At 33.8% G+C, this 25670-nt stretch overlaps 1 protein-coding gene across 24 annotated transcripts in view; it reads right to left on the minus strand.

Moving 5' to 3' along the window:
- Positions 1-2066: 2066 nt before the first annotated feature.
- The window catches only part of EPB41L2 (erythrocyte membrane protein band 4.1 like 2), an 85873-nt gene continuing 62269 nt past the window's right edge, over positions 2067-25670 (minus strand). For 3 of the 24 annotated variants that reach the window (XM_087886993.1, XM_087886997.1, XM_087887001.1), the window contains exons 12-22: positions 23562-23719; positions 22240-22305; positions 19527-19559; positions 16744-16890; positions 11801-11854; positions 11046-11585; positions 9805-9927; positions 8739-8831; positions 6892-6972; positions 5361-5466; positions 2067-3478 (exon numbers count right to left, since the gene is read on the minus strand). In XM_087886993.1, the coding sequence (XP_087743119.1) occupies positions 5362-5466; positions 6892-6972; positions 8739-8831; positions 9805-9927; positions 11046-11585; positions 11801-11854; positions 16744-16890; positions 19527-19559; positions 22240-22305; positions 23562-23719 (1400 nt within the window). In that variant the 3' untranslated portion in view covers positions 2067-3478; position 5361. Of the gene's footprint in view, positions 3479-5360; positions 5467-6891; positions 6973-8738; positions 8832-9804; positions 9928-11045; positions 11586-11800; positions 11855-16743; positions 16891-19277; positions 19341-19526; positions 19560-22239; positions 22306-23561; positions 23720-25670 lie in introns of all 24 variants that reach the window. The other 21 variants (XM_087887029.1, XM_087887031.1, XM_087887032.1 and 18 more) reach the window with 11 other exon arrangements.

Below are 25670 nucleotides of genomic sequence, written 5' to 3' on the forward strand. Positions count from 1 at the left end.
TGAAGCCAATATTGAAATGGCCTAATTTTAACCAACCCTTTGTCCTACAAATAGACATATCTAACGGGTTTAGGCATAGTGCTCACCATAAATCATGAAGGGATGGACAATCCTGTAATTTATCTCTCTAAGAAGCTCCTCCCAAGAGAACAAAAATACAGCACCATTGAAAAAAGAAGCCTGTGCACTAAAATGGGCAATCAATACTCTACGTGTATATTTATGGGGTTGGGAAGTCATTGTAATACCCATCAACCACTTACTTGGCTGAAACAAATGAAAGATACCAATTCACAGCTAACCCAAATGGTGTCTCACATTACAACCTTGCCAGTTCAGTATCGTATATCAAGATATGGACAGCAAAATGTCATTGCTGATTTCCTACCATGGCATAGAAAAGACACAGAAATAAATGGCATTAGCCCCATTAAAAACACAGGGTTGATTTTTTTTTTTTTTAATTAAAAGATGAGGTATGTGGTAGGGTGTTTAAACAATTTCTGTGCTGCTTCTGTCTCTTCTCTTTAACCCACCTCCCCAGTGTCAGCACGACAGATGCCTATAAAAGCTATGCTGTGAAACAGCTGAGAATGTTGGGAAGAGGTGTTTGTTGGAAGTAGAGAGGCCGGAAAGAGATGTTTTCTCTAGCAGTATTTATGAGGAGTAGGAATAGCAGAAGAGCGAGTAGTATTGAGTAATAGTATGTGTGTTGTCTAGGGAGCTGTGCTGGTCTGAGTTGTTTGTTTCTTGAGCCGACCAAGCTAGGTATAGTTTAAAAGAAACTGGCAGGCAGAATTGAAACTTGGAATCAAATTTGGAGGTTAGACACTAATGAAATATGCAGAATATGCTATTTTATTATCTGAAAATAAAAATGATTCAGAAGAGCTCATTGTGAAAGTAAAAATGGGAAATGAAAAATCTGGGCTAATATTAAATAACAAGACAACAATTGTCAACCAGCATGCTTAGTGAACCCACAATGAAGAAAACAGACACTTATGAGGTTTTTTTTTTGTGTTCAGCAACAAAAATGGGTATAAAGCATTAAAAATGAGATTAGTCCTAGGGAAGAACGCAATTTACAAATTTAAACAAGGTAATGAAGGCTAAGGACATTGCCATGACAACAAAAATCAGAGTAATTAAAGCAATGGCTTTTCCAGTAGCTGTACAGTATATGGCTGTTGAGTAATAAGATACATGTCTTTAAATTATGGCTTTTAGAGTCTGTTAAGTCAGTTGCTAACAGAGCAATGGATTGGGAGAAACATATTTTGGTCATGTGATATCAGCAGGTGATAATTAGAAAAAGATATTTTCCAAATATCCTTTGAGGGAAGCATAAAAAGGGAAGGGAAATACATAAAATTCGAGTGGACCAAAGACATTATTGGAATGTCACTGAAAAAGATGTGGATCATCACATGGGACAGGACTGACACAGTTGGCAATCACCAAGTTCTGACTCAAAAGTTTGTAACTCATAAACAAGCCGTGTTCTTTCATTACTTCATTATTTGAATTGTATTTCTTAGAATTGCTCCCACCTATAATCTGAATTAATGTAGCCCACTTGTTTCAATGAACTAATAAATTCTTCATAGTTCTTCTTTAGTCATGTTATTTTGTTTATAAAAATAACTTTCATGGAAACAAATGGTATAAATACTACGTAACACTAACTGTAAAACATCAATATTTTCAACAGGTCCGCTGCATGTTTGAGATCTGAGAATGGAAATCAGAGGTAGAGTGTCGCCGACACACTAGTGACATTTCAGTCCAAATCTTTTGGTTTTTGGAAAAACTGACAAGAGCCACAAAGGCGATAGAGTGGGCCACAACTCCATTTTCCCACTTTTAAGTGATCCTCTGAGAGTCAGAAAATTATTTTCTCTAAATATTAGAAAGGACAAAAGCAAAGCACTTGAGATATGTATTTAAGTATGTAAGAATATGTTCCTATGAAGTTTTTTTTTAATCCCAACACAACATCAACACTAAGTTATGTTGATAGGTTTACATTATTTTTAATGTCAAATATTAAAAGCAGAGAAACATTTAGAGAATAAAGAAACTTTATTTTATAACAGTATTATGCAAGCAAAATATCACTTAATACAACTTCAAGCTGCTATAAATTTAATATGGCATCTTAACTATACAGTTCATATGGTGAACAATGGAGAAAAATGGATATAGTCAACAGGTTTTCATAGAGACCTCCTCAGTAGCAGGCACCACTGATAATGGGCCTAAGGCCATACCCTTGGTTCCTTCTGGTTCTCAAAACCTGTTCCTATTATTAGGCAAGCTACTTAAACAATAACTGCTCAACAAATGTCAGTTATAACAGGAGTTAATGAGTTTTTATTAGGGCTGGGCAGCACTTAAGATTCAAAGACAAAAAGGCACTTCAAAGAGTCCGAGAGAGAGACCGTCTATGGTGCTGGACTGCAACTCTTTAAGTGAGATATGTCTATTCCTGGGATCATACAGACAAACCTATGGAAAAATCTTGCTTTGTTAAGGAGTTGCAGAGAGATATTCTGCATGCTGCTTTCAGTGTGTGCTCTGAAACACTTTCTGCATTTGGATCAGAAGCGCTGCCAGCCCTGGTTTTTTTAGGCAAAGCAACCTTTTTCTGCAGATACATTTATATAATGGGAGTATCTGACATTTAGCATACTAAGAGGAAAGCGTTAAGTTTTAAGCTGCCTAAATTTGCTGGAAGGACAGAGCAAAGTCCTTCCAACTGTGGAATGTTGCAGACCCCTATAGGTCTCTCTCTGAAGGGACTGGCTGAGGACAGTGAAGTGCAAACAAAAGGCTACTTGAACAGTGGTTGGTCAGTAGAAATATTTTTTTTTATAACTAAAACATCGCTTCTATATGATATCAGCACCAGTTCCCTCAAAAAATAGGAGATCATCAGAATAAACAATTTTTTTTATATAGGAATCTATATAAAATCATACAGATTTTCAGTTTACTTTCCCTGCCAAGCTATAAGAACATTTTGTATTTTTTAATAAAAAGAATATTTTTCTTGTATTGTTTGATATTTATCTGAAAAAGTAAAATTTTTCCAGTTAAGTCTTTGAGACATTTTTGAAAAGTCTATATCTAAATTAGTCAGGGTTCCTTTTCCCTGCATATTAAAATTGCTTAAGTAAACAGTGCTTTCTAAATATTTTTGCTTACTTTCATGCAAACAAGAAATCAGTTATACAAAAATAGCCGGGAATTGAACACAAAAAAAATTCTCTATACCTCATTTAAAAAAAAATCCAAGAATGTTAAAAATCAGTTATAAAAACAAAGACATACATTAAAAACTGTAAGGTTGGTAATTCGGTCTAGAGAAGTTTGGTCCCTGTGGTGAGGCTTGGTGAATTCAGTGAAAGACTGGCTGGGATATCAACTTGGAATTATTTAAGTTCTTCATAGTCTCAAAGCATTCTTCAGAAATCTAAAGAAGCAAGCAATTTAATACAATTATTGTTATAAATCTTAAACTATATTAAAACATTTTTTACTAAATTGCCTTTTTTCCTCTTTTAAAAACAGTTTTCCTTTCCAAGGCCTCATGCAATATTTTTCCAATAAATTTCGGACTATAATTGGTCCAACCACCATTGAACTGGAGATGGACAGAACCTGCTACTTTATTCTATAATTAAAAATAGCAGTATTATACTTAAGAGTGTAGAACCTAAAACCCATCTATTGTTAAAAGTCCTCTTTAGATAACTCCTACTTTTGGAAATATCTCCTGTTTGTTTTATTTATTTTTAAAATTATTTGCTGCCAATCTGGCCTCAAGTTACTAAAGCAACCACTAGTCAAATGGTAAATTTCCTCTCATCACCAATGTATCGCAAAATAGAATATAGGATATGAAAATTAAAATCACTAGGTATAACATAATTTTTAAGGTAGGCATGCCCAGTTCTGCCTGGCTTAAAGTCAGAGACAAAGTCAGGTATTACATGTTACTACCTCTTTCCACATCTGGGTAATTTTGGAAAAGCTGTGGTGGGAACAGAGAGACTTGATTTCTGCCAATCTAGACCACAAATTGCTTTGAAATCTGGGAATCTCTCAAGGTGCTGTCATACTAATCCACAATTCTAAGGACAGGAATATAATGGATACTTCCCTGACATCCAAATATAGTTGTGACTTCAAGGCAGGATCAAGAGCTTTTTACTACTTAATTTATAGTAAAGTCAATAATCAGAATAGGATGCAAGAGGTAATGCTTTGCCTCTGTTATGCAGAAAATTGGTAATATTTTTTTTTAGTATTATCTACATTAAAATTCAAGGCTTGCAATTTAGAAAACACAAAGTTAGCATAAAGCTCCACGTTTCCATCAAGATCACTGGTAACGCTGGAATACAGTATACTGTTCTTATACTGTTCTAGCTTATGAATATTCAATTTGATATGTCAAAATTATTTGAAAATCCATATTATTAATTCACTTAAAGCATTTACATGCCATTTAAAAAAGGCATGTTGTTGACTCTAATAATGCAAAACTTTCTTACCACACATTGGATTTTTTTTTTTTAAATGTTGAATACCATCTGAAGGTTAGTTCCAAAAGTTTACGAGCTGTGTGATAAATAGTCATACACAGGAAAACCTGCCTAGTTATTATTAAAAAGGCCTGTGTGGCTTTCACATGAAGGATAATGCTTTCTAAGAGCTGTGTTATTTAGGACGATGGTAAAAACATGATTCTTTCATCAGAAGTTTGTTGATTATTCTAATGATCATTTTAAACTGATTATTTTTACATTTTTACATTTTCTTTGTTGCTGTGAATGCTGGAGTAAACACACAAAGTATTATGATATATATAATGTGTCTATGATACACACACACACACACACATATATATATATAGTTTAAGTAGGATTTAAATCTTCCTGGATAAAGAAAACAAAAAATACTATAAGTTGGAACAGAAGATTGCATGATATCTTCATGGACAAATATTTAATATACCACTAGGTGGCATCAAATATTTTGATAGTATTCTCAATAGACAGGGTTTTTTTTGCCATTTCTCCATGTTTTGATACTGCAAACTGCCTCCATACCTTTTCCCTTTTTCTCTCCTGTATGCGTTTCCTGAACCATTCTTTTTTTTTTTTTTTTAAAGGAAAAATACAATCACTGCAAAATCAGAAGATCCATTTACCTACCATAAGGAGTATGCAAGTTGAGGTTTTCATATGGCTGGTATCAACAATCAGCATTTCTAAAGCGGTTATGAAGAATTTTTCCTACAACTGTTATATCAACGATTTCTGTATACATTATGGGCTGAAGATTCATACCTTAATGGCCTTCCTCTTCAAGTTCACTCTCCTTATGCACCACTACTCTTGTTACAGACATGTCAGGGTGCTGCTCTTTGGCTTCCTTAATGGCTTGTGCCAATGCCTGCAATGCCAGAAAAATGGACTAATTATATGGCAAATTAAAGTTAACAGAGTTTAATGTGTAATGGCTAGCAAAGCTTTAATGCTTATCTTCCTGGAACAATTTAAATTAAATATTAAACTAAGCATATCATTCCCGTAATAAAACAACCAACTGTAGAACAAAAAAAACTTTTAAAGTGTTATATTGAAAGCTATAAATACAGTACATTTATAAATTTGCTGAATGATATCAAATGTTTTAAAGTATTAAAAATTGTACTTTCCAATATGCCTTGTTCTAATGTTTACCCTGTTTTTCCTACTTGAGCTGATCTACAATCTCAGACTAATGAAATACAGTTTAGCAAACAAATGGCAATTGGAAGAGTTAAATGTTTTTTTCTTGTTCATCATTTCTACTCTATAATTTTGTCCTTCTTTCTCCAATTTGTGCTAATGTGGTAAACTGCAGAATTTGGAAAATGTGTTCCAGAACACTAGACAATAATTTGACTCTAAAATTTTACTTATTGGTGTGGAAAAGGTCAGCAATCTCCACATAAACCCTAACCCTAAGCCAAGATTAATAACTACTTTCTATATATAGTTACCCTAAACTTCAGCTGAAAAAAATGCAAAAACAAACCCTAAGGAACAGCTCAAAGAAATATACGGATGGATATTTTTTTTTTCTCTGCCTGACATTTCTTTAGCAATAAATTTTTCAAAATGCATGGAAACAAAAAGAATACAACTGTATAAATAATGATTCCTATTTAAAGGTCTATCCCAGAAACAATGACCGGCATACTACTGAAAAAAGCACCCATGTATTTTACACACACACACACACACACACCACACACACACACACACACACTCTAAACATTTATGGATTAAATTCATACAAATGCATAGGTCCAACGGTAAAATTACTTTACAATGTCATAATTTTATAGACTCCTAAATAGAGATGATAATTTTAAATGTTATTAAAACAAACATGTCTGACTTTTTCAAATTCCCCAGCCATACTGAGCATGTGTTGGGAAGGATATCCCTCAGATCTAATGCTAAGCAGTTCTGCCATTTCATTTCAAGCTTCAAGAAGAGATTGAATTTGTCACATCCAAATCTCAGATTAAATTTATTTGGAGGCCTTGATACATTACCATGAAGAAGTTAAAATTAAATCCTGGTTACATTTATTTATGAAGAGTTTAATAAGGACATGCTATGAGTTTAATGAACATTCATTATTTTTTTTTGTTTTTCTTTTATCTACAATAATCAATATTTTTGTAAACAAAGCATTTTGCAAGTTAAATATTTTAACTATTGTTCATGTTATCATAAATTCCAATTCTTATACCTTATATGTATTCTTAAATCTTCCTTTCCTCCATATATAATTCCTTCATTATAAGCATTCATTTTGTCTCACCTGATCATGATCAAGATCTGCATCTCCCGTGATAACAATACGCTTTTCGATTCTGGTTTCTGACACACCATCTTTTACCATCTACAGGTTTCACCAGAAAAGGTTTATTTAATGCTATAAAGCTGTGAATTTACTTGACAAATATTGCAATGAAAAAGATATTTAACAGCAATCTATCTGTGCAAAATTAGAAGAGCTACAACACACACTTCAAATGCCGTTGGGAGTAAAGTTAATGCATTGTCACTTCTAGATTAATATTCCTGCTATCTAAAACTGTTTCTGCTACAAGTGCATTTTATTGATAACTGCAGTCATTCCTAACCTCTCTTCACCACACCCTCCTCTGAATATTAGGGAAAAAGATGGCTACAGAACTGTTAATGGTATGTTAAAATGTCCAGGTGAAAAAGGGTTTGGAACCATTTTGATATTTTACCAGCCTATCATTTAAAAAGCAGAATTAAAAATGTGAATTAAAATAGTTCTTGCCTAGAAAATTTAATTGTGCCAAAATCAGGGCATCCAACACTTCTGTCTTCACTAGCCAAATAAAAATAGGCCTCATAGATGAAGAGATAAAAATAGGTTTTTGCCGCCATCCCATCAACTTGTGGCTATTTGTTTGATCACTGGCTTCATTTGATTCATATTTTTATCAAGGACAGAGGAGGGAAGGGGAATTCTGTTCAAAGGTGAGCTTGAAACCCTTTCTGAGATGGAAACCCATAAAAGAGGGACAGATTGGGCTCTTGAGCTATATATACCATTCCCTATGCCAGATTAGAAAGAGCTTTTTTTCTACCAGTTGCCTAGTTTTTATTAAGTTATTTGGAAATTAACATTTCCTAGAAAGTTCAGAAACAGTAAAATAGTTGGGGACGGGGGAGGCAAAAAAAATAATCTACTCTACTTTAAGATAGTCAGCAAAGTTCCATCGTTGCAGAGCTTTTGGAATACTCTTCTGTAAATTCTTGATTGGCTGCAACTTTTACAGAATTTTTATCAACTAATCTATAGGAGCATGGCGGCTCACATGACTAGGAGACTGGGTTGGAGGTTAGCAAGCATGAGTTCAAGACCCGAGTGCTGTTGTGGGGCAGATGAGCTCCTGTCCTTCCCTCCAGCTCCTGCCAGGGACAGGAAAGCCTCCAACTGGGCATCCTCCAGGCAAAGCTGATGTCATTGGTTAATTCTTTCAACCCCACAAGTGCCATGGTGCTTCTGATATGAGTGTGATACAATCAACTTGCTCTGTTGCTCATTAAATATTATTTCACTTTTTATTTCTGACACAGGTCCATACTTTTATTAAGTTAATATATTATTTTGTATGTTACTTTTGTTGTGCAGTATCTATAGAAATATTTGCTAAAATACTAAAAAAAGGAAACGCCTTAGCAAGAACTATGTTTCTTAGCATACAGTAACATACAAAACTATAAAGAATCTTCCAAAACTAGTATTCATGCATGAGAAGCCAACTACACAACCCATCTCTAACCAAGCCAATTACTATTAAAATAAATATTCTTTATGGAAGCATAAACGTATCACAGTGAGCAAAAATGCTTATGTAAATGATTACTGGCTTCATGCATTCTCTTATAATAGCATATTAAAGCAAATTTGATGCTTTATTTACATGAAAATGCAAATATGGCTTCCAACTCCAGTTAGGAAAAGAACAAGGACCATTACGAACTTAGATGCCCCCAAAGCAGGAGGAATCAAATAGAAGCAATTAAACTTGTTCATATAAACCAGAATTATAAAGCTCAGAGACTCAGAAAAAAAACTGAGTGACAAAAAACTTCAACACTCTTAAATTATTTCTTTTCTCCTACCTTAGTAATATGTGTAGTTGTGGTAGTAGAGACCGATTCTGATGTGATTGTCTGCGCACTCAACAACATACCAGCATCACCACCATCATCAAACTACATAGGCAAGAAAAGCACACTGATTAAAAATTAAATAAAAACACAAATTTATGATTTTTTAAAGCAGAATCAGTCTGGTAAGAAATCAAATGCTGCCTCTCATCAACTAGACTGCATTCAAGCACAGTGTCTGCTTATATCCTGATTATGAAAGCAATGCCATTTCTTCTTTGTGACCTGAGTAGTAAACAGTATGATTTTCTGACAGAAAAATATCCAATTCCAATCCTTTTCAATTTGTGAGGCCTAAGATATCAATGTGTAGTTGATTTATTTCATCTTTCATTATGTTGAGCTTTCCCATGTTTGTGCTTCTTCTATTTCATGATTGCTCAATAGTTCTCTTTGCAGAGAATTCAGGTATTATTTCCTGTTAGGTAAAATCAATGATTAGCTATCCCGAAGACTTGAATTCATCAGTGTCATTGAACAACACAAATACTCCAAAATACCGTCAACAGATACTCCTGGCATACACTCTGGACATTTTTTGTGCATGTTTTTTCAGGCACATCCCACCACTACCACTACCACCACTATGAGGCAGCATAGCAGGAACTTGAGGAGGAATGATTCTATAGAAGAGTTCAATTTATCAAGGAACAGAACAAATATGTCTTGTGCTGGGGATATACGAAGAGGGAAGCGCTTATAGCGAGTAATGTAATGTAAAGATAGGCTGGTGACAGGGCTTACAAACAGGACAGTAATGTTGCAAATGTACTAGGCATCCCGATTTGTTTAGACAGGCTAATGCACAGTGTATGGAAGAAATCAGTAAATGTGATATAACTTATTCTGTCATCTATATAGGATAAAAAGCAATTATTTCTCTCAAACATTTGGGAAGTATATGGAAAGAAAGCCATGACTGTTGTAATCACAACTGTTGTGATTTCTATCTTCTTAAATTCTTATCTAGATAGGCAGCATTCATTAAATGTAGCTATTTTAATTTAAATATCTGTACCTGAGGAGATTCATAGGTGATTGTTTTAGTCTCTGTCTGAACAATTGGGACTTCTTTGGTGGATATTTCAGTTCTTTGTGAAGCATCTGAAATCGTCACCATCTCAGTTTTAATAAGTGGAGGCTAGTGTTCAGAAAATACAGAAGGCTATATTCAAAAGTCATGAAACAGTGAAGTATACAGCATATAGACTACAACCAAGCTTGACATGAGAAAATAATGGTTATTGTAAAGATATCTTCTATTTTTAAAAGTCAAATCTTAACACCAGGTGCACAATCCGGACAAACAATAGTATCAATAACCTACCTATAAAACATTTTCAAACTATATTAGTAGATATTCCATTCTATATTAATGGATAATGTTAGCTTATTAAGGAAAAAATATGTCCAAGTTCTTTAAATATGTAACTCCAAAAATACCTTAAACAAGAATGAAGAACAGAATAAATCAGGCATTGTTTGGCTTTTCAATATACCAGTAATGCCTGACCAGGGATGGTCAAGTAAAATCTACTAAAGATGACATTCAGTTATGAATCTATGCTGCTTAATCCCTGCACCTCCATATACTCAGATTTAGCCGATTGGCACTATTGTTTTTTTGACAAGAATGCTCACTACACCTATTATGTGTAATACGATACTTTAAGTTGTTTTACTCCCTATCATTCACTATAATTTGACTGTATATTTTGGACTCAGAAAACTTTGATTTATCACCTATTGTAATAAAGTCATTACGGATCTGCTAAATGATATAAAATAATGAGAAGTGTAAATGCAAACAGCAATAATCTGATAATTATCACATCAATGATGCTTTATGAAGCACAAATATCCATGTACGAGTGAAGTGACATTGTGCCAAGCTTTAAACAGTAACTTTTCACAAATGTTTAGAAAATTTTGTGTTTTAAGAGATAAATATCATATTAAACATGCTGGCTGTTTTTGCCATACACCTTATAAAGCTTCATATTTTGTCATGAAAGATCAATCAACTAAATGTTTGAAGACTCATAAAGCATGCAAACAGAAGAGGAACACGAGAAACTTAAAAAAAGAGAAAAAAAAGATGATATAATCCCAAACAAATTCCTTCTGAGAGAAATGAAAAATTTGACTCGCCCAATCTGCAATATTATGAAATCTGAATAAGATAGAGAAGAAGAAAGGCAGAAATATTTGACCCTATGATGAAGACACCTCTGGGTCACTTCCTCTTCTACCATTTACCTCTGAGCAACAAATTAATTGTGGTGAAACATCAATGTCAATATGCAATGCTTCTCCATTTAGTTTGGGTAGATCTTCCTCCTTTTCTTCTTTCAGGTCTTCATCATCCAATCTTCTTAACTTTTCTGATGTGTTTATGGAAGCTTCATTTGTTTGGACCAGAGCTTCAGTCAACTGCTTGTGCTCAATTGCTGTTTGAATTGGATTGACTTCTTCTGAAAATTTAACACAAACTTCTGCTGTTGAGCTCTGTTCTTCCTCTTTGGTAGTTTCATTTTCTTCCAATTCTTCTTTTATAGTATCTTGTATAATCTGCTGGTGTGGCTGATACTCTCCTACTTCATCTTCACTTTCACTACTGCTGCTATTGGATGACAGTGATGAAGAGTCTTTTTTTGCTAGATGTTCCATCTTCTGACTTTCCCCACCACCACAGACAAATGGCATTTTCCCCCTGTTGGTATCATCTGTGACTATTGTCTCTGCTATCCCAACCTCTGCCTGTTTCTTCTCCACTATGTCCAGAGTCTCATGTGAACTCTGCACAAAACAAATGGGTGAGAAAAAACAAAAAGTAGAACACATGAATAAACAAAATAACGAACATAAAACTAAAGGATAGGTGGGTCAGGTCATATGAAGAGCAAAGATGACTTGCAATTGTTAAATGAAAAAAACACAATAACAAACAAAGAAAAGACAAAAGAAGATTTTGAAATGTAAAAGCTCAATGGACTATGGCAATATATTAGAACCTTAATAGTCCTGCTGGTTCCAATGGAAGGTTCTTCTGTTTGGAAAGTAAATTTCTGTGAAACAAAAAAGCAATTGGAAGAGATATAAATACATTTTACACTCAACTGACACAAACATCTGCCTTTACATTTTACAACAGCACAGAGGGGCTGACTATACATTCATACATTTATGGGGCAACTTCGTTAGATCACAAACAAGAACATTGAAAATATATATAAAAAAACTTGGGCTGTTGATTCTGCCAGGGCTTCATTATGGGTTATGTTAAACACCAATATAAAATATCTCTCTCTCTCTCTCTCCCTCTCCCTCTCTCTCTCTCTCTCTCTCTCACACACACACACACTCAAATAGTGGTATTAAAATACTATTTCTCTCATAAATAACAAAAGCCAAACCATCCAAGCTAATGCTAACCAGTACAGACTTCATTCAGTCAAATCAAAGAATTGTTCATAAATTTCATACATGTACACACAGTATTAGTTTCTAGTTAACTGATAGGGACTTCTGACTATGTTGCTACAACTACCAAAATATTCATATTTCAGTGAAAGTAACAAGATTTCCTAAATTAATATAATGTAGAAACTATAGAGCTAATGTAGCTCTAAAGAAATGTGAAATTTGTCCATAACAATACTGCATCAGGTGAAATTTATTTAATAATAGAAGCATAAAGCAATATGACTAGAACATAATAATGATTTCCTGCTATACAGAAACTGACATTAATTGTTAACATAAACATCTTTTATGACCTATGCCACAGGTCATACGGTATAGACAAATTAGTTAACAGAGCTTAAAAGCTAAATGATATAGAGATATGAGCAAATAGAAAAATTGCATTTTTGTTCAATCTAGCACAGCATGTGTGACATAATAGGGAATTTTGGTTTTAACAAGTATAAAGTTTGATATAGTTGACGTTTATGGGTTTTTTCAAGGCATTATATGTGTGTGTTTATATCTATGTATACACACAAATAGTGAAAAAGAATTTTTAAGATCTACCTCCAAGAAACAGATTTCTGGTAAAATATTTTACATTACTATTCTTTGCTCTACAAAACATATTGCATTTAATATTTCATTAGATTTTTTTTTTAAAAAAAAAATGTAAGTGCCTGTTGTCTAGTCATCTATTCTCAAGGCATTTGGGGAGGTAACTCTGAAATAGCACTGATGGAAAAAGCCCACCATGCAAATGTATTCAGCATATTTTGGTTCCCATTGAACATTTAAGCTTTTCAAAGTAATTTCAGCTTACATATCTTTTAAAATATGATAGGACATTGAATTTATTGGACATAAGCATTTATCTGACATGTTAAAAATTGCCCATCCACCCATCCACAACTCTATGTTTTGATTTGGGAAAAGGAAATGTGTAAGAGCACCTCAGGTAATAGCTGAGAGATGGATGAGGCAGAGTGTTTTTCAGAAGGTACATTATCTTTCCCAACAGCGCCCTCTGCTGTCCACGAGAAAGCTGAAGTGAAGGCAGATTTCATGCTAGTGGAAAACCCCTCTTTACTAAATAAAATGGATGCTATCTCCTCTTCTAGGCTCTAGACAAGTTAGAAAGTGGAAATCAACAAATTAACACTAGAAGACAGAAGTCAGCTGAAAGAAAGAAAAAGACAAAGAAACGGAAATAAAAGGGAAAGATCATGCAAGAAGAGAAATACATAGAATGGTATATTCAAATGTGTTTTCCTAAAGATAGAAATTATTTTACTTCTATACAAAAATATATTTTAAAGTTAATTCAATATTTGCCATTGCTTTTAATCCTCTTCTATTTTTAAAACTATAAATTTCAAACCAAAGCACCCTGACATGGCATGTCCATTAAAATTTGATCACATTTTCAATTCCCCCCATCTATTAGTTGAATTTGTTTAATAAATTTACTCTCATTGTAATATTAATACTACAGTAGGTTCAACAATGAATGTGTGTAATAAACTTGCATAATCAATATGAACCAAATGATTTTATTTTGCTTACTTCTGCAGTTTTACTTAAAATTTTTACCATTTTGCATATATGTACAACACCTCAATATGGAAGATGGACAGTAAGCTGGAGTTAGTTTGTAACACGAATACAGTTGAACTAATGCTAAGTTTTGATAGTCTCTTTAATTATTTTTGAATAAAAAGATTTGCATATATAAAAGAACAAGTTGGATCAAATAGGAGCATTTATCAAACAACTGTAGTCTGTTTCAAAGTACAGCAAAAAAAGTACCTTAAGATATTTGGATAGTCCTTGAAAGAAAGAATTACAGTTTCTGAAGGGGAGGGGGGTAAAACCACAATTTTCTTTAAAAAAATATTTAAGTACTACAAAACATATAACTTCTTTTGTAAAGCTTTAACTTCATTTTCTTAAGGCTGGAAAAGGTCTACATTTACATTTATTGATTAAACTTAGTATATTTGCCATACACCAAAATTTCTCAGTATGTCTAATAGTGATATGTTTAAAATTAAAGTATATCTTGATCAAGATTATATTACAGCATCTTAACATTGCTCTAACAGGTTATTGTAATATTTACTTTTCCTGAAAAGATCCTGTGCTTTCAAATAGGCAAAAGCAGTATGAAATAATTACTGATGTTGCCTCACTTTAATATGCCCCATTTATTTGTGTTTGTGTGTGTGTGTGTGTGTGTGTGCATGCATGCAATTAGTCTCTCTCTCTCTATCTCTCTCTCTCTCTCTCACACACACACACACACACAGAGAGAGACTTTATAGCAATAGCAATGATAAAATTCAGGAATAAGATTGATCAAATGTGTTATTTATTTATTTATTAAAATTTTATGCTGTCCATCTTCCCTATAAGGTAACTCTGGGAGGCCTACAAGTAAAAAATAATGAACATATTAAAACATTAAAACTACATAGATTAAGATTTTAAAAACGATACTGAAACCAGAACTAAGAGATAGACAAGATGTAGCATAAGAAACTGAAATAGGAACATTGTCCAACTACATATAACATATAACATTCATGTGCATAGAGTAAAAGACAAGAAAAAGAAAAGAGTGAATTAGAAGCAGATCCTTCAGTTTGTAAACTTTATAGATTTTAGGTAAACTAAGTAAATCTGTTTAAATATGACACATTTTAATACTACAAATAAATTCTAGCCTATGTGAATGAAAATGTATATGAAGGCTAACACTAGTATAGTTATCTCATTAAATGGGTGCCATTAAATGAACTACTACAACATTAGAATTATATTCACTTTCTGCTCAGTAATTTGGTATGTACCCAGATGAAGAAATATAGAACATTATTATTAAGGAAATCCAGATTACTGGAGTTTATGTAATTTTTGCAAAATTATTCCATCACATATATTCTATCACATATGCTGTGCTAGGCAATAGTGGATGAAAATGCTGTTCAGAATACCAAAGATAGTTCATCAAGGACTTTGAGTTTGGGGGAAAAAACAAGTATTCTTCAAACTTAAAAGAACTGCCACTGTGCTGGGGATAGCTTGTTAAAGTTTAAATTGAATATCTACTTAGGAAATTGCTATCTGCAGCTAGAGGGGGAAAAAACAAGACATTGAACAATTAAGTACAGTAATAACAACAGATAACAAGGCCCCAGATGCTTAGAAGTATAGGAATAAAAGATTGTAGGCAGCCTCATTTACCATTCCTTTGTGCTCTTCTGTCAACCAGTAGACCCTTTAGTCCATTCCTATTCCACTGAAGGCATATTCCCATTGCTCTTAGTTTACATTCATTGTGGGAAATTTGTATTCTTTTTTCCAAATCAACATGGAAGAAGAGAGTCAAAGAGCTTTACAAAGGGTCAACCCACAAGTAGAGTACCTCTCAGAAACACAGGCATTGAAATGTATGCAATTTTTGTATTCAAAATCCACAGAAATGTCAAACAAGAATGTCCAGCAAAATGCCGACACAACAGTGAAAAACAGTGTCTTGTCAACTAGCTAAAAAACTTATATGCTATCTTACATGAGAAGCTACATGCTACTTTTCCCAGAATATTCAAGATATGAATGACTGATCTCACTATGTATAGGATATCATTTACACTATACAAACATATCAAATTTATTTTATGAATTTATAACATTGCACTAATATTTTACAGAAAAATGACAAAAAAACTCTAAGTCTCCCAGTGCTTATATATTTTATAATGAAGTCCTGGTCAAATCAAGAGGATAACCCCAAAGTCAACAATTTCAGAACTTCAACGTTCACACAGTTTGAAACTGTATTAGAAAAATGCTATAAAAATATTTGGTTCAAAATTCAAATTCCACTAATCTATACTCAAGTTGATACCAATCTCCAACAAGAATCTCTAAATGCCAACTTATTAAAAGAATATATGTATTTCAAAGTACCCTTCTAAGTTGGTATTCTTATTTTCTACTCAATTGTTAACTATGTTCCCTAATTGAATAGCGAAGGTATTATACTAAAGTTCCATAGATACCCTTAATGCTATTATGTTTCAAGATCTTCTAATATTATAAATCCCTGATACTCTGACTACATTGCATTCTTCAGCAATTTTAAACGTATTAGTTTGTGAGATGGAGAGAAAACGCTGTAAATTATGCTTCTCCCGTAGTTTCCTTTTTCTGATAGATTGCCATTTATTGTAAACAGTGAACCAACAAAGTTACTTAAAATATGATTAGAACTGCACTATTATTCTAATGAGTTATGACCAATAACTTCAACTCTGGTTTCCTTACAATTTGTGAACAAAGCAAAACATGCACACAAAGTTAATAAGTATTAGCTGAAAATAAATCTCACATTAGCAATGAAGAGACGGTTCTTATTTTTCTTATTAATATGAAATAATACATATTGCTTATTATGGAATGCTGACAAGGGTCTTTAATGACATACCCCTTGTGCTTGTAGAGTTAGAGGTGTGATACGCCGTTTTTCCCATTCATTGGGGCGTGGCTCAGGAGTGGATTCCATAAAATTGCGCTTGAGTTCACTAATGCTAGCCTGATGCTTCAGTAATTCATCCTGAGTCTTATCCAGTTCCTACCAATGTGTAATGTAAAAAGAGCAGGGAATTCATACAACAAAGACAATTTTTAAAAAAACACCATGAAAAGTGCCTAATGTATGAAAATATAACAGCAGTTTATCAGGTAAAAAATATTCATTATACCTTTTTTCAGGAAAATAAATACCTTGTTTTTATTTCCATTATAATGTTGAAAATCATGTAATACACATATTTCAAATAAAATAAAAATTTGGTGTTGCTGTACTACTAGCATATTTTAAAGTTTTTATGCATCATGATGTAATCTGCTGCAAAACTGTGGTGAAATGTAGCCTGGATTCCCAGGAGCGAGGGGCTGCATTCTAGAGAACCAAGATACAGTGAAGTTAAGATAGTTTGGTTGAGAGAAAGAGGGTCACGGCAGGTCTTCCTTAGAAGGTTTAATAAAGCAAGTAATTGGTTGAGAAAATGTATGCCTATATGTGAGGAACAATACAAGAATCTCTTAAAAGTAACCCTGCATGTCTTTCTTGGGTTTTGGAACCTGACAAAAACACAGTAACTTGGGCAGGTGGCTGCCAGAGGCTTTGTGCTACCTACTAGAACGAAATAAATTCTACAACTATGAGGAACTGGTGTTTACACAACAAATGAATTGCTGCAGTGAATCTGCATATTCTAAGCTTTCTTACAAGTGTTACCTTGTAATTATAATTGCCTTTGTTATAAATTATAGAATCAGACGATTCATTTTTACATCAGCAAAGCATGCATCATATACATCACTAAGAAAGGGACTGGGAATTAGAGTAGCTTGGCTTAGCTATCAGAGTAAGAGCCAGAATATGCTCTTGCTACAACAGGATCTTTATCAATGAATTTGCATTTATGTGCAGGAATACAATCCACTATAAAAAAAAAAGTAAAATAATTCATTTGGAAATATTTGCTGGAGGAACCATAATCTTTCCTTGTCTGCCAATGAATTTACTAGGAGGAAGCAGAAAATTCCATTATTATCTTTTTTAATAGAACAAAATATAGCTTAATGAAAACAGATGACTTTGTCATCCACCTATTGAGCTTTCAGATGAATTATTTCAAGTATAAACCTGACTTCTGCAGTTCCTTCTAAATGTTATGTCATTGTTAATGACACATGAAAGGGGAGGGACAAAAGCTACTCTGCAATTAATCTGCAAATTAATTTATAAAACAAATGAAATAGTAAGGAATTGGACTGATTAATTTAATTAAACTGGGAAATAACATTCTGTTCTTTTATATTATCCTTGTGGTGATAAAGCTAAGAGGATACATAGTAGGGAAGACTGAGAAAACTAATATACTATGTATGTTAAGGAAAAAAGAAAAACAGATTCAGGATTATGCTGCTGAGAGAGAACATTAAAACAGCAAGTAGAGAAAATATTTTCCCACAGTTTTGGGGAAACTGGACGCTTTGTGCTGCTATTTGTATAAACAAAAATCTTATTTGACATGATTCAAGCATAGCAATCTATGACAAGATAAACTATATAAATAGAAAAATTTTGGGGGACAATAGAAATTTTAATGGGAATCTAAAAAATGGAAAACAATTTGAATTTATCACAACTTGTCTCAATATAATATTTAAAAAAAATAATTTTAAGATTAGGCACTTTTCTTGGATTTGTTCAATGCAATGTTATGCAATAATCTCAACAATGTTTTGGTAAAATTACGCCAATATATATTAAATTATCAGAAGCTGCCAGAAAGCAACAGAACATGTTAGTAAGGTTACTGTAAATCTACAGGCCTATACATTATATATCTACCTATCTCTGAGATATCCTAAATTTAATATTGGAAATAGCCCCATCTGGATGATACATTTTTTTAATTTACAAATTATTTTGCCGAAAGAATCTACACCTACAATTTCATCTTCAAACCCTTGGCAATCGGTACCTCTTGGTATCACAAAAATTAACTGATAGTATTATAAAATTAAACTTACAATGCTTTAAAAAGTTTGGTATGTTGCCCACAAATAACTTAGAAAGAGAACTCAGAATTTCTGTTCTAACTTGAAAGCCACATTTTCTCTATTCTTATACTTCCAGTCAGGTATAGGAAGTGTTGTAACATATTGAAAGTTCTGGGTGGTGCCTCTAGAAAGTCATAGACATTTCTAAAAAGACCTATTTCTTAACATCTAAACAGGGCCATGTTCCACTTGCCACTGCAGAGTATTTTTAACAGCTGAAAATGTAGCTCATTTTACAGAATTACCAAAATAGAACATGCATGTTCAAGTTGAACATCTCCATGCATTTCATGCATTGTGCCCAGAGCAGCCTGCAAGTGATTTCCCATCTCGTGCAGCCTAGCAGCCCATGAGAACAAAAATAACTCCTTTAATTATACAGACCTCCAACATTAAATTGCTATGTCTGACATAAATATTTTCCCCATTTACTCTCAAGGAATAAATCTGTAAAATTAAAGCACATACACAGACATAAAAGAGAACAAGGGGGGGAAAAAAAGCCCATAATCATCAAAAAGGCCAAAAAAGTACTTTAAAATTCAATAAACAGGGCTTTGAAATTAAATACAGAAGGGCACCATGCAAACATAAACTATAGAAGCTTCAAACACTAATAATGCAGTCAGCAACCTTCTTGTGAATTTCGTCCTCTTCCATTTCCGTCTATGTAGTGGAATCACCCAGAGATCAACAAAAAATGAGAATTAGAGGAAGCTAAGTGTATTAAACCACTAGTCATCTACCTACAGTAGCAATGGCTGAAATGGAAATTCTGTCATTCTACAGCCAGAACTCTGTATTAGTAGATTTTTCTCCATAACTTCAAAGGAGTTGTAAAAACAGGATAGTTTGAAAAAATAAGTTTTTGAGTTTTGAACTTTCTGAGTTTGAATAAGCTATTTTAATTATAATATAATTAGAATAAAGTCTGCTGTCTATGCTCAGTAAAATGGTCTTTCAGGATTTTCTTTGTTTTGCTAAAAATGTTTGATATCAACAGAGATCATTCAAAGAACACAGCATAGTCCAGATAAAATTGATAAATTAGATCTTGGTACATATATAATATCAAACTCAGGTTAAGATTTTAACTTGCAGCTCTCCCACCCATCATACTTTTCAATACATTATTTTATCTTCAATACTTATTTATCTATTATCTATTACTATTAATATCTATTTATCTAGATATGTGCAAAATGTTTCAAATTCAAACTACTTCAGCATGGTGTAGCTGTCCATTTTTTTTAGCATGAAGCTCATTGTTGCATTGAATTTTAAAAGTATTTTAAGTGCTGGATATATTTCCAAAATGGTTGAAATAGATCATCTGCCTCTCATAATTGGGTTTTCAAGTCATTCTGAATGCGAAACATTTTGCCTACTTCTTGCATAAGCCAATAATGGAAATTACTATTTACAACTGGTTGGCAGTCCTTAGGTCCAATTGATCTGCATTAGCAGTAAGACAAGACATTACTGGAGTAGATAAATAATGAGACTGAAAATACGCAAATACACAGCTCACTCATATTAATACCGACGGATGGTTTGTTGTTAAGCATTGAATCATTTCTCCCCTTGCCACAATCAAAAGAGGGCATCTGGAATCTCTTGCTAACCTATAGCATTTTGTATTCTAAAAATCTGATAATTAATCTTACTGATTTAGAGTCTGTTCAGGATAACACTGGACAGAAAATTTAAATCCAAGACTTTAAATAAAGACTTGTAGAGCAATTATAACCAGAAAAAAATTCAGAAGGTTTAACAATGTTTAATTGCCTTCTGAGGAATTTATTGATTTTGTATGACCCATGTTGGAGAAGTTGGAGTGGGGCCAATGTAAACATCAGAGCAGAGATAGCACAGGTATGGCCCTTTCACTTATGAAATATTATTCAAATATAATGCCAAATGCAACTGATGACAAGTTATCTTCAGCAAGATTAGCATGTTTAACATTTGCCCATATCAAAGAGATATATATTTATGTGCTCTTCAGTAAAGTTAAATTCCCCCAAGCCCCCCAAAAATATTGTTTCACATTCTGGTTAGCATTGAAATATAGTTCTAAAATAGGGCCTGCTTTAAATGTACTATATACAGAATTCAAGACTATTCTCTCAGTTCTTCTGGCCCAAGAGTTATATTTTATATGAGTGGCACACAAGATGAAATACAGGATGGATTCATGATTAATTTTTTGTTTCATTAATATTTAATTAAATATAAGTATATTTAATAAGTCTGCTTTTCAAAAGGTTTAAGAAGTTCTAACAAGTTTGCTTTTCAATGGGTTTAATAAATTCTAATAAGCTTCTAGAGTTTTGGAAAACTAGGAAGCCATGACTAAAGTTTCAAAAGTCAAATGCAGCTTTGCCATGATGTGACAAAAAGAAAATCAGAATTAGCTATTGAATTACTAACCCGTGACCCTTGTTGAACAATTCCCCAAATCAGTTTTAAAAATTGTTTGTGTACAACACAGTTTCACAGAACTTGCTTTGAAGTTGGTTTGTATTGGCAAACCCTAACTAAGATTGTGGTTTATTATGAGAGAAAATAAATGCTTCCAGCCTCCTCTTATATCTATGCTGGAGGAAGGGATAGCACACAAACTTGTATAAAGCCTTGTTCTAATCATAATACACAACTGCTTATTGTTACATTTGAACAAAGCCTTTTGAGCATTTGTCAAAATGAGACACTAGTATCTAAAAGAAAGAGGCAGAAATATCTAACAGAAATAGGGAGGAAAGAACACATATTAAAATAAATCAGTTCAATTATTTTTCATATGACTAAGGAATGCTTAACAATTTACAGAATATTATGTCTAAAGACTAATTGCTTGTTTCAGAAGTTGTATGTTTCATTTTTGGGAATGCCTTGACCTAATCAATTTTGGAAGAGATATGCCATAAGAATAGCACCTAAGTGCATAGATTTGTATGGACTTGATTGCTACAAGCATGAAGCAAAGCTTCAATGTAAAAAGAGTTTATTTAATTCAGGGGTGTGCAATCTGAGGCCCACTAGTAGCCTAAGATTGCATTTCTGAAATCTGGTAGCCAGTGCAATTTTTTATTTATGAGATCCTAAATATACCAGGAAACATCTTAATGTAGCTTGTGTTCTAAAACTTCTCTAAGAATAGTGTCAAGTAAACCATACTATTTGTCTACTTTTTAATACTGCAGAATTTATATAGATGATTATGTATCAATAGATGGCACTAAACACACAGCCACCTTGGCCTCATTCTAGAAATACAGATTACCTCTGAATATGTATTAGCAAATTTATGTACAAAAGACAATTAGGCAACAAAGTTACACACCTTCTCTTCCTTTGCTTTGTCTATTAGAGTAGCGCCATTAAAAACATTCAGAGAAGTTGCTTTAGGCTCCAGGTTGCAAAGTAACAGAAGGATAGGAAGGGACAATGTGAGTGAATAAGGAACTGATTAGAAAGTAAGGAGAAATGACACAAATAATGCGAAAGAGAGACAGAAATGAGAGAGAAGTACCAGAAAGATACTGCTGAACACGAAGTGGGAGGAAGGAGATGTACATTTCTGTAAAACTAGGAGATCCAACACAGCTAACCTTATCAAACCATGCATGGAAACTAAAGAAAACCATTTTCTCAAACTAAATACTGTAGATACAGCATCTTCATTTTCAGTAATTTTATCAGCTTCTCTGTCTATTGCAAGAAGAAAAAAATGCCCCCCTCCCAAGGCTTACAAGCTAGTAGCTGGTAAATGATTTATCTTCATTTCTATTGCATTCTGGATTTTCAGCCACAGGACTGAGAGTTCCTGCTCTCCATGCAGGTTTCCTAAGGTTACTATAATCTAAAATATCTAAAAGCATGTTTTAGAAGCATTTCATGAATATCAATTAAGTTCGAGGAACAGGATGAAAGGGAATGAATGAAAGGTGAAAGCTGATGCATAAATGCATAAAATACAGAGTGAAGGGGGAGAGGAGAAAAGCGAAATGGGAGGAGTATAGTGGTAGAGAAAGTCTAATCTTAGATGCAGACATGACCATAATATAAAAGTGTATTTGTAAGCAGAAAGAAAGCGTGGAGAAGGGGGAAGGGAGAAAGTTGTTAGTGAGAATTTTTACTCAAAAATAGGATAAGCAGTACTGTTAGGATATGAATGTATAAACATTTATAAAACCCCATTTGTTATCTAATTAAACAACATACAATCCAAACATTTGGATTATGTAATCTCAAACAGCTTTTTGTTGTCTGTAAAGAGCAGTGTAAATGGAAACAGACAGACATTCAAAGCTTTAGCAGAAGGGGAGACGGCAGCACAAGAACACACAATGCTTCTTGAAAAATTTCCAGATTTTAAGTCACTCTTACAAAGCAGTTAAATATTTAGAATTGTGAATGTTTAATCATTAAAGTACACACATTTACTATTCCAACAGTTACTCAATGGTTTTGAACCCTAAGAGGCAGATCATGATCTGATCTCGTTATGTCAGTCAGTATACGAGTCCACACCTTCTCCTACATAGGGTTCTAAGTTATAAAAACAGCTATAGAAGTTGAAGCTACAATAAAACTACTACAACTTAGATAGCATTCCAATTTAATATTATTTCTACAAAATAAGACTGTTTTCAGCAATCATACCTTTCCATCTTCTAATTGTGACATTTTAGCAATGCCTCCATCCACATCTCTGCCTTCCTCGTCTTTAAACTTGTGCTGTCCAGCTGTTTCAAAGGTCCTCTCACCAGCAGCAACAGAAAAGTCCTTTAGCAGACTCTGGTCTACAATGCCTACTGGAGCTGCAAAAATATTTTTTTAAAAAAAAAATCCCCTATTAGTTTTCAGATGAATTCTGACTTGTTTCCTTTAAAAACAAACAAGCATTCCACCAGAATAAGTGGGTACATCAGGATTCAGACTCTCTGGTGGTCAAAAGCAACTGTAGGAGGTCATATTTTTTATAAACCTGGTTAGTCTTGGATGGTTAACTGGGAGTTAATGTCAAAGCTCACTCTGGGCTTTCTTCTTCATTTGGCCTGTGCCCCAACAAGGCAACTGTTGTTCTACAAATCTGATTTAGACTTTGATATAGAACGCAGTAAGACAGTATTACAATAAAATTACAATAATGTTTGACTATAAGCAAATGTTACAGAATATAAATATCACTAGATACATGTTATATAGGTAAAATATAAAAACAAACTATATTTATAGAAGCATGTTACAGTTGCAGTATTTATAACATGTCCTACTATTTCTGCATATTTATGCATATGCATGCATAAGATGAAAACTGCTCTATAAATTAATATTACCGTATTTTCCAGCGTATAAGACGACTTTTTAACACATGAACATCTTCTCAAAAGTCGGGGGTCGTCTTATACACCGGGTGTCGTTCTCCTGTAACCAGGCAGACCAGCCCGAAAGGCTCTGACGAGCCTTAAATGGCTCTGGCGATCCCAGCTCTGACGATCCCAGCTCTGACAATCCCAGCTGAGTTCCCTGCAACTTAGCTGGGATCGCCAGAAACCATGTAAAAGGAAAAAAGTTTTTTCCCTTTTACTCTGACGATCCAAGCTCTGACGATCCCAGCTGAGTTCCCTGCAACTCAGCTGGGATCGCCAGAACCATGGCTCTGACGGTCCCAGCTCTGACGGTCGATCCCAGCTCTGACGATCCCAGCTGAGTTCCCTGCAATCAAGCAAGCAGGGAGTTGTGGACTTCAACTCCCAGAATTCCTCAGCCAGCAAAGCAAACCTGGCTGAGGAATTCTGGGAGTTGAAGTCTACAAGTCTTAAAGTTGCCAAGGTTGGAGACCCCTGTTCTATTGGGTAAGTTTTTTTCCCCTTTGGGAGCTTTAAAAAAAATAGTCAATTGGGGTTTTTTTAGTTGTTCTTTTTTAGATCTAGCCATTTAAAGTTCAGGAAGTTTTAAATTTAGCTTTCATATAACAATAAAAATAAAATAAAATAAAATAATATTTGTGCAGCTTTCTGAGATTTAGTGTGTTTCTGTAGTGATTCACTCTAACTACACAAACACACAAAATCTCACAAAGCTGTATGTGGAATTTTGTGTGTGTAAAGTGTGAAAGTTGGTTTTTTGGACTTTTTGTGGCTGTGTGAGGTTCCTGCTTGTTGCAGGGACCATTTTGGGTCTAGCACAGCTGCTTTTACATTGTGGGTGAGCCAGTTGTGTTGTGTGTGTGTAGAGTGTGAAAGTTTTTTGGGGGGCTTTTTGTGGCTGTGTGAGGTTCCTGCTTGTTGCAGGGGCCATTTTGGGACTAGCACAACTGCTTTTACATTGTAGGTGAGCCAGTTGATGTTTTTTAATTTTTATTTGGTGTGCTTTGGAAGAGGGGTGGTCTTATATGGCGAGTATAGCCCAAACCCTATATTTTAACAGGAAAAGTTGGGGGTCGTCTTATACGCCCAGTCGTCTTATACGCCGGAAAATACGGTAGGTAAGCTTTTGATTTACTGCTGAATGTTCTAGTCCAATGTCTAATGCTCCTCACACAAATGGCAGTTTATGAACTACTGCCTGTGGTATGTTTGGTCAATCCATACATAGAACAAAAATAAATTAATCTGGGCCATATTCTCCAATTAATTTTGATTTTTTTATTTTTTTTTTGGCTTTAATTTATATGCTGCCCTTCTCCGGAGACTCAGGGCGGCTTACAATGCGTTAAGCAATAGCCTTCATACTTTTGTATATTTATACAAAGTCAGCTTATTGCTC

Source organism: Pantherophis guttatus, chromosome 1 (genome assembly GCF_059756535.1).
Source record: "Pantherophis guttatus breed Tessera chromosome 1, ASM5975653v1, whole genome shotgun sequence".
Classification (NCBI taxonomy): Eukaryota; Metazoa; Chordata; class Lepidosauria; order Squamata; family Colubridae; genus Pantherophis; species Pantherophis guttatus.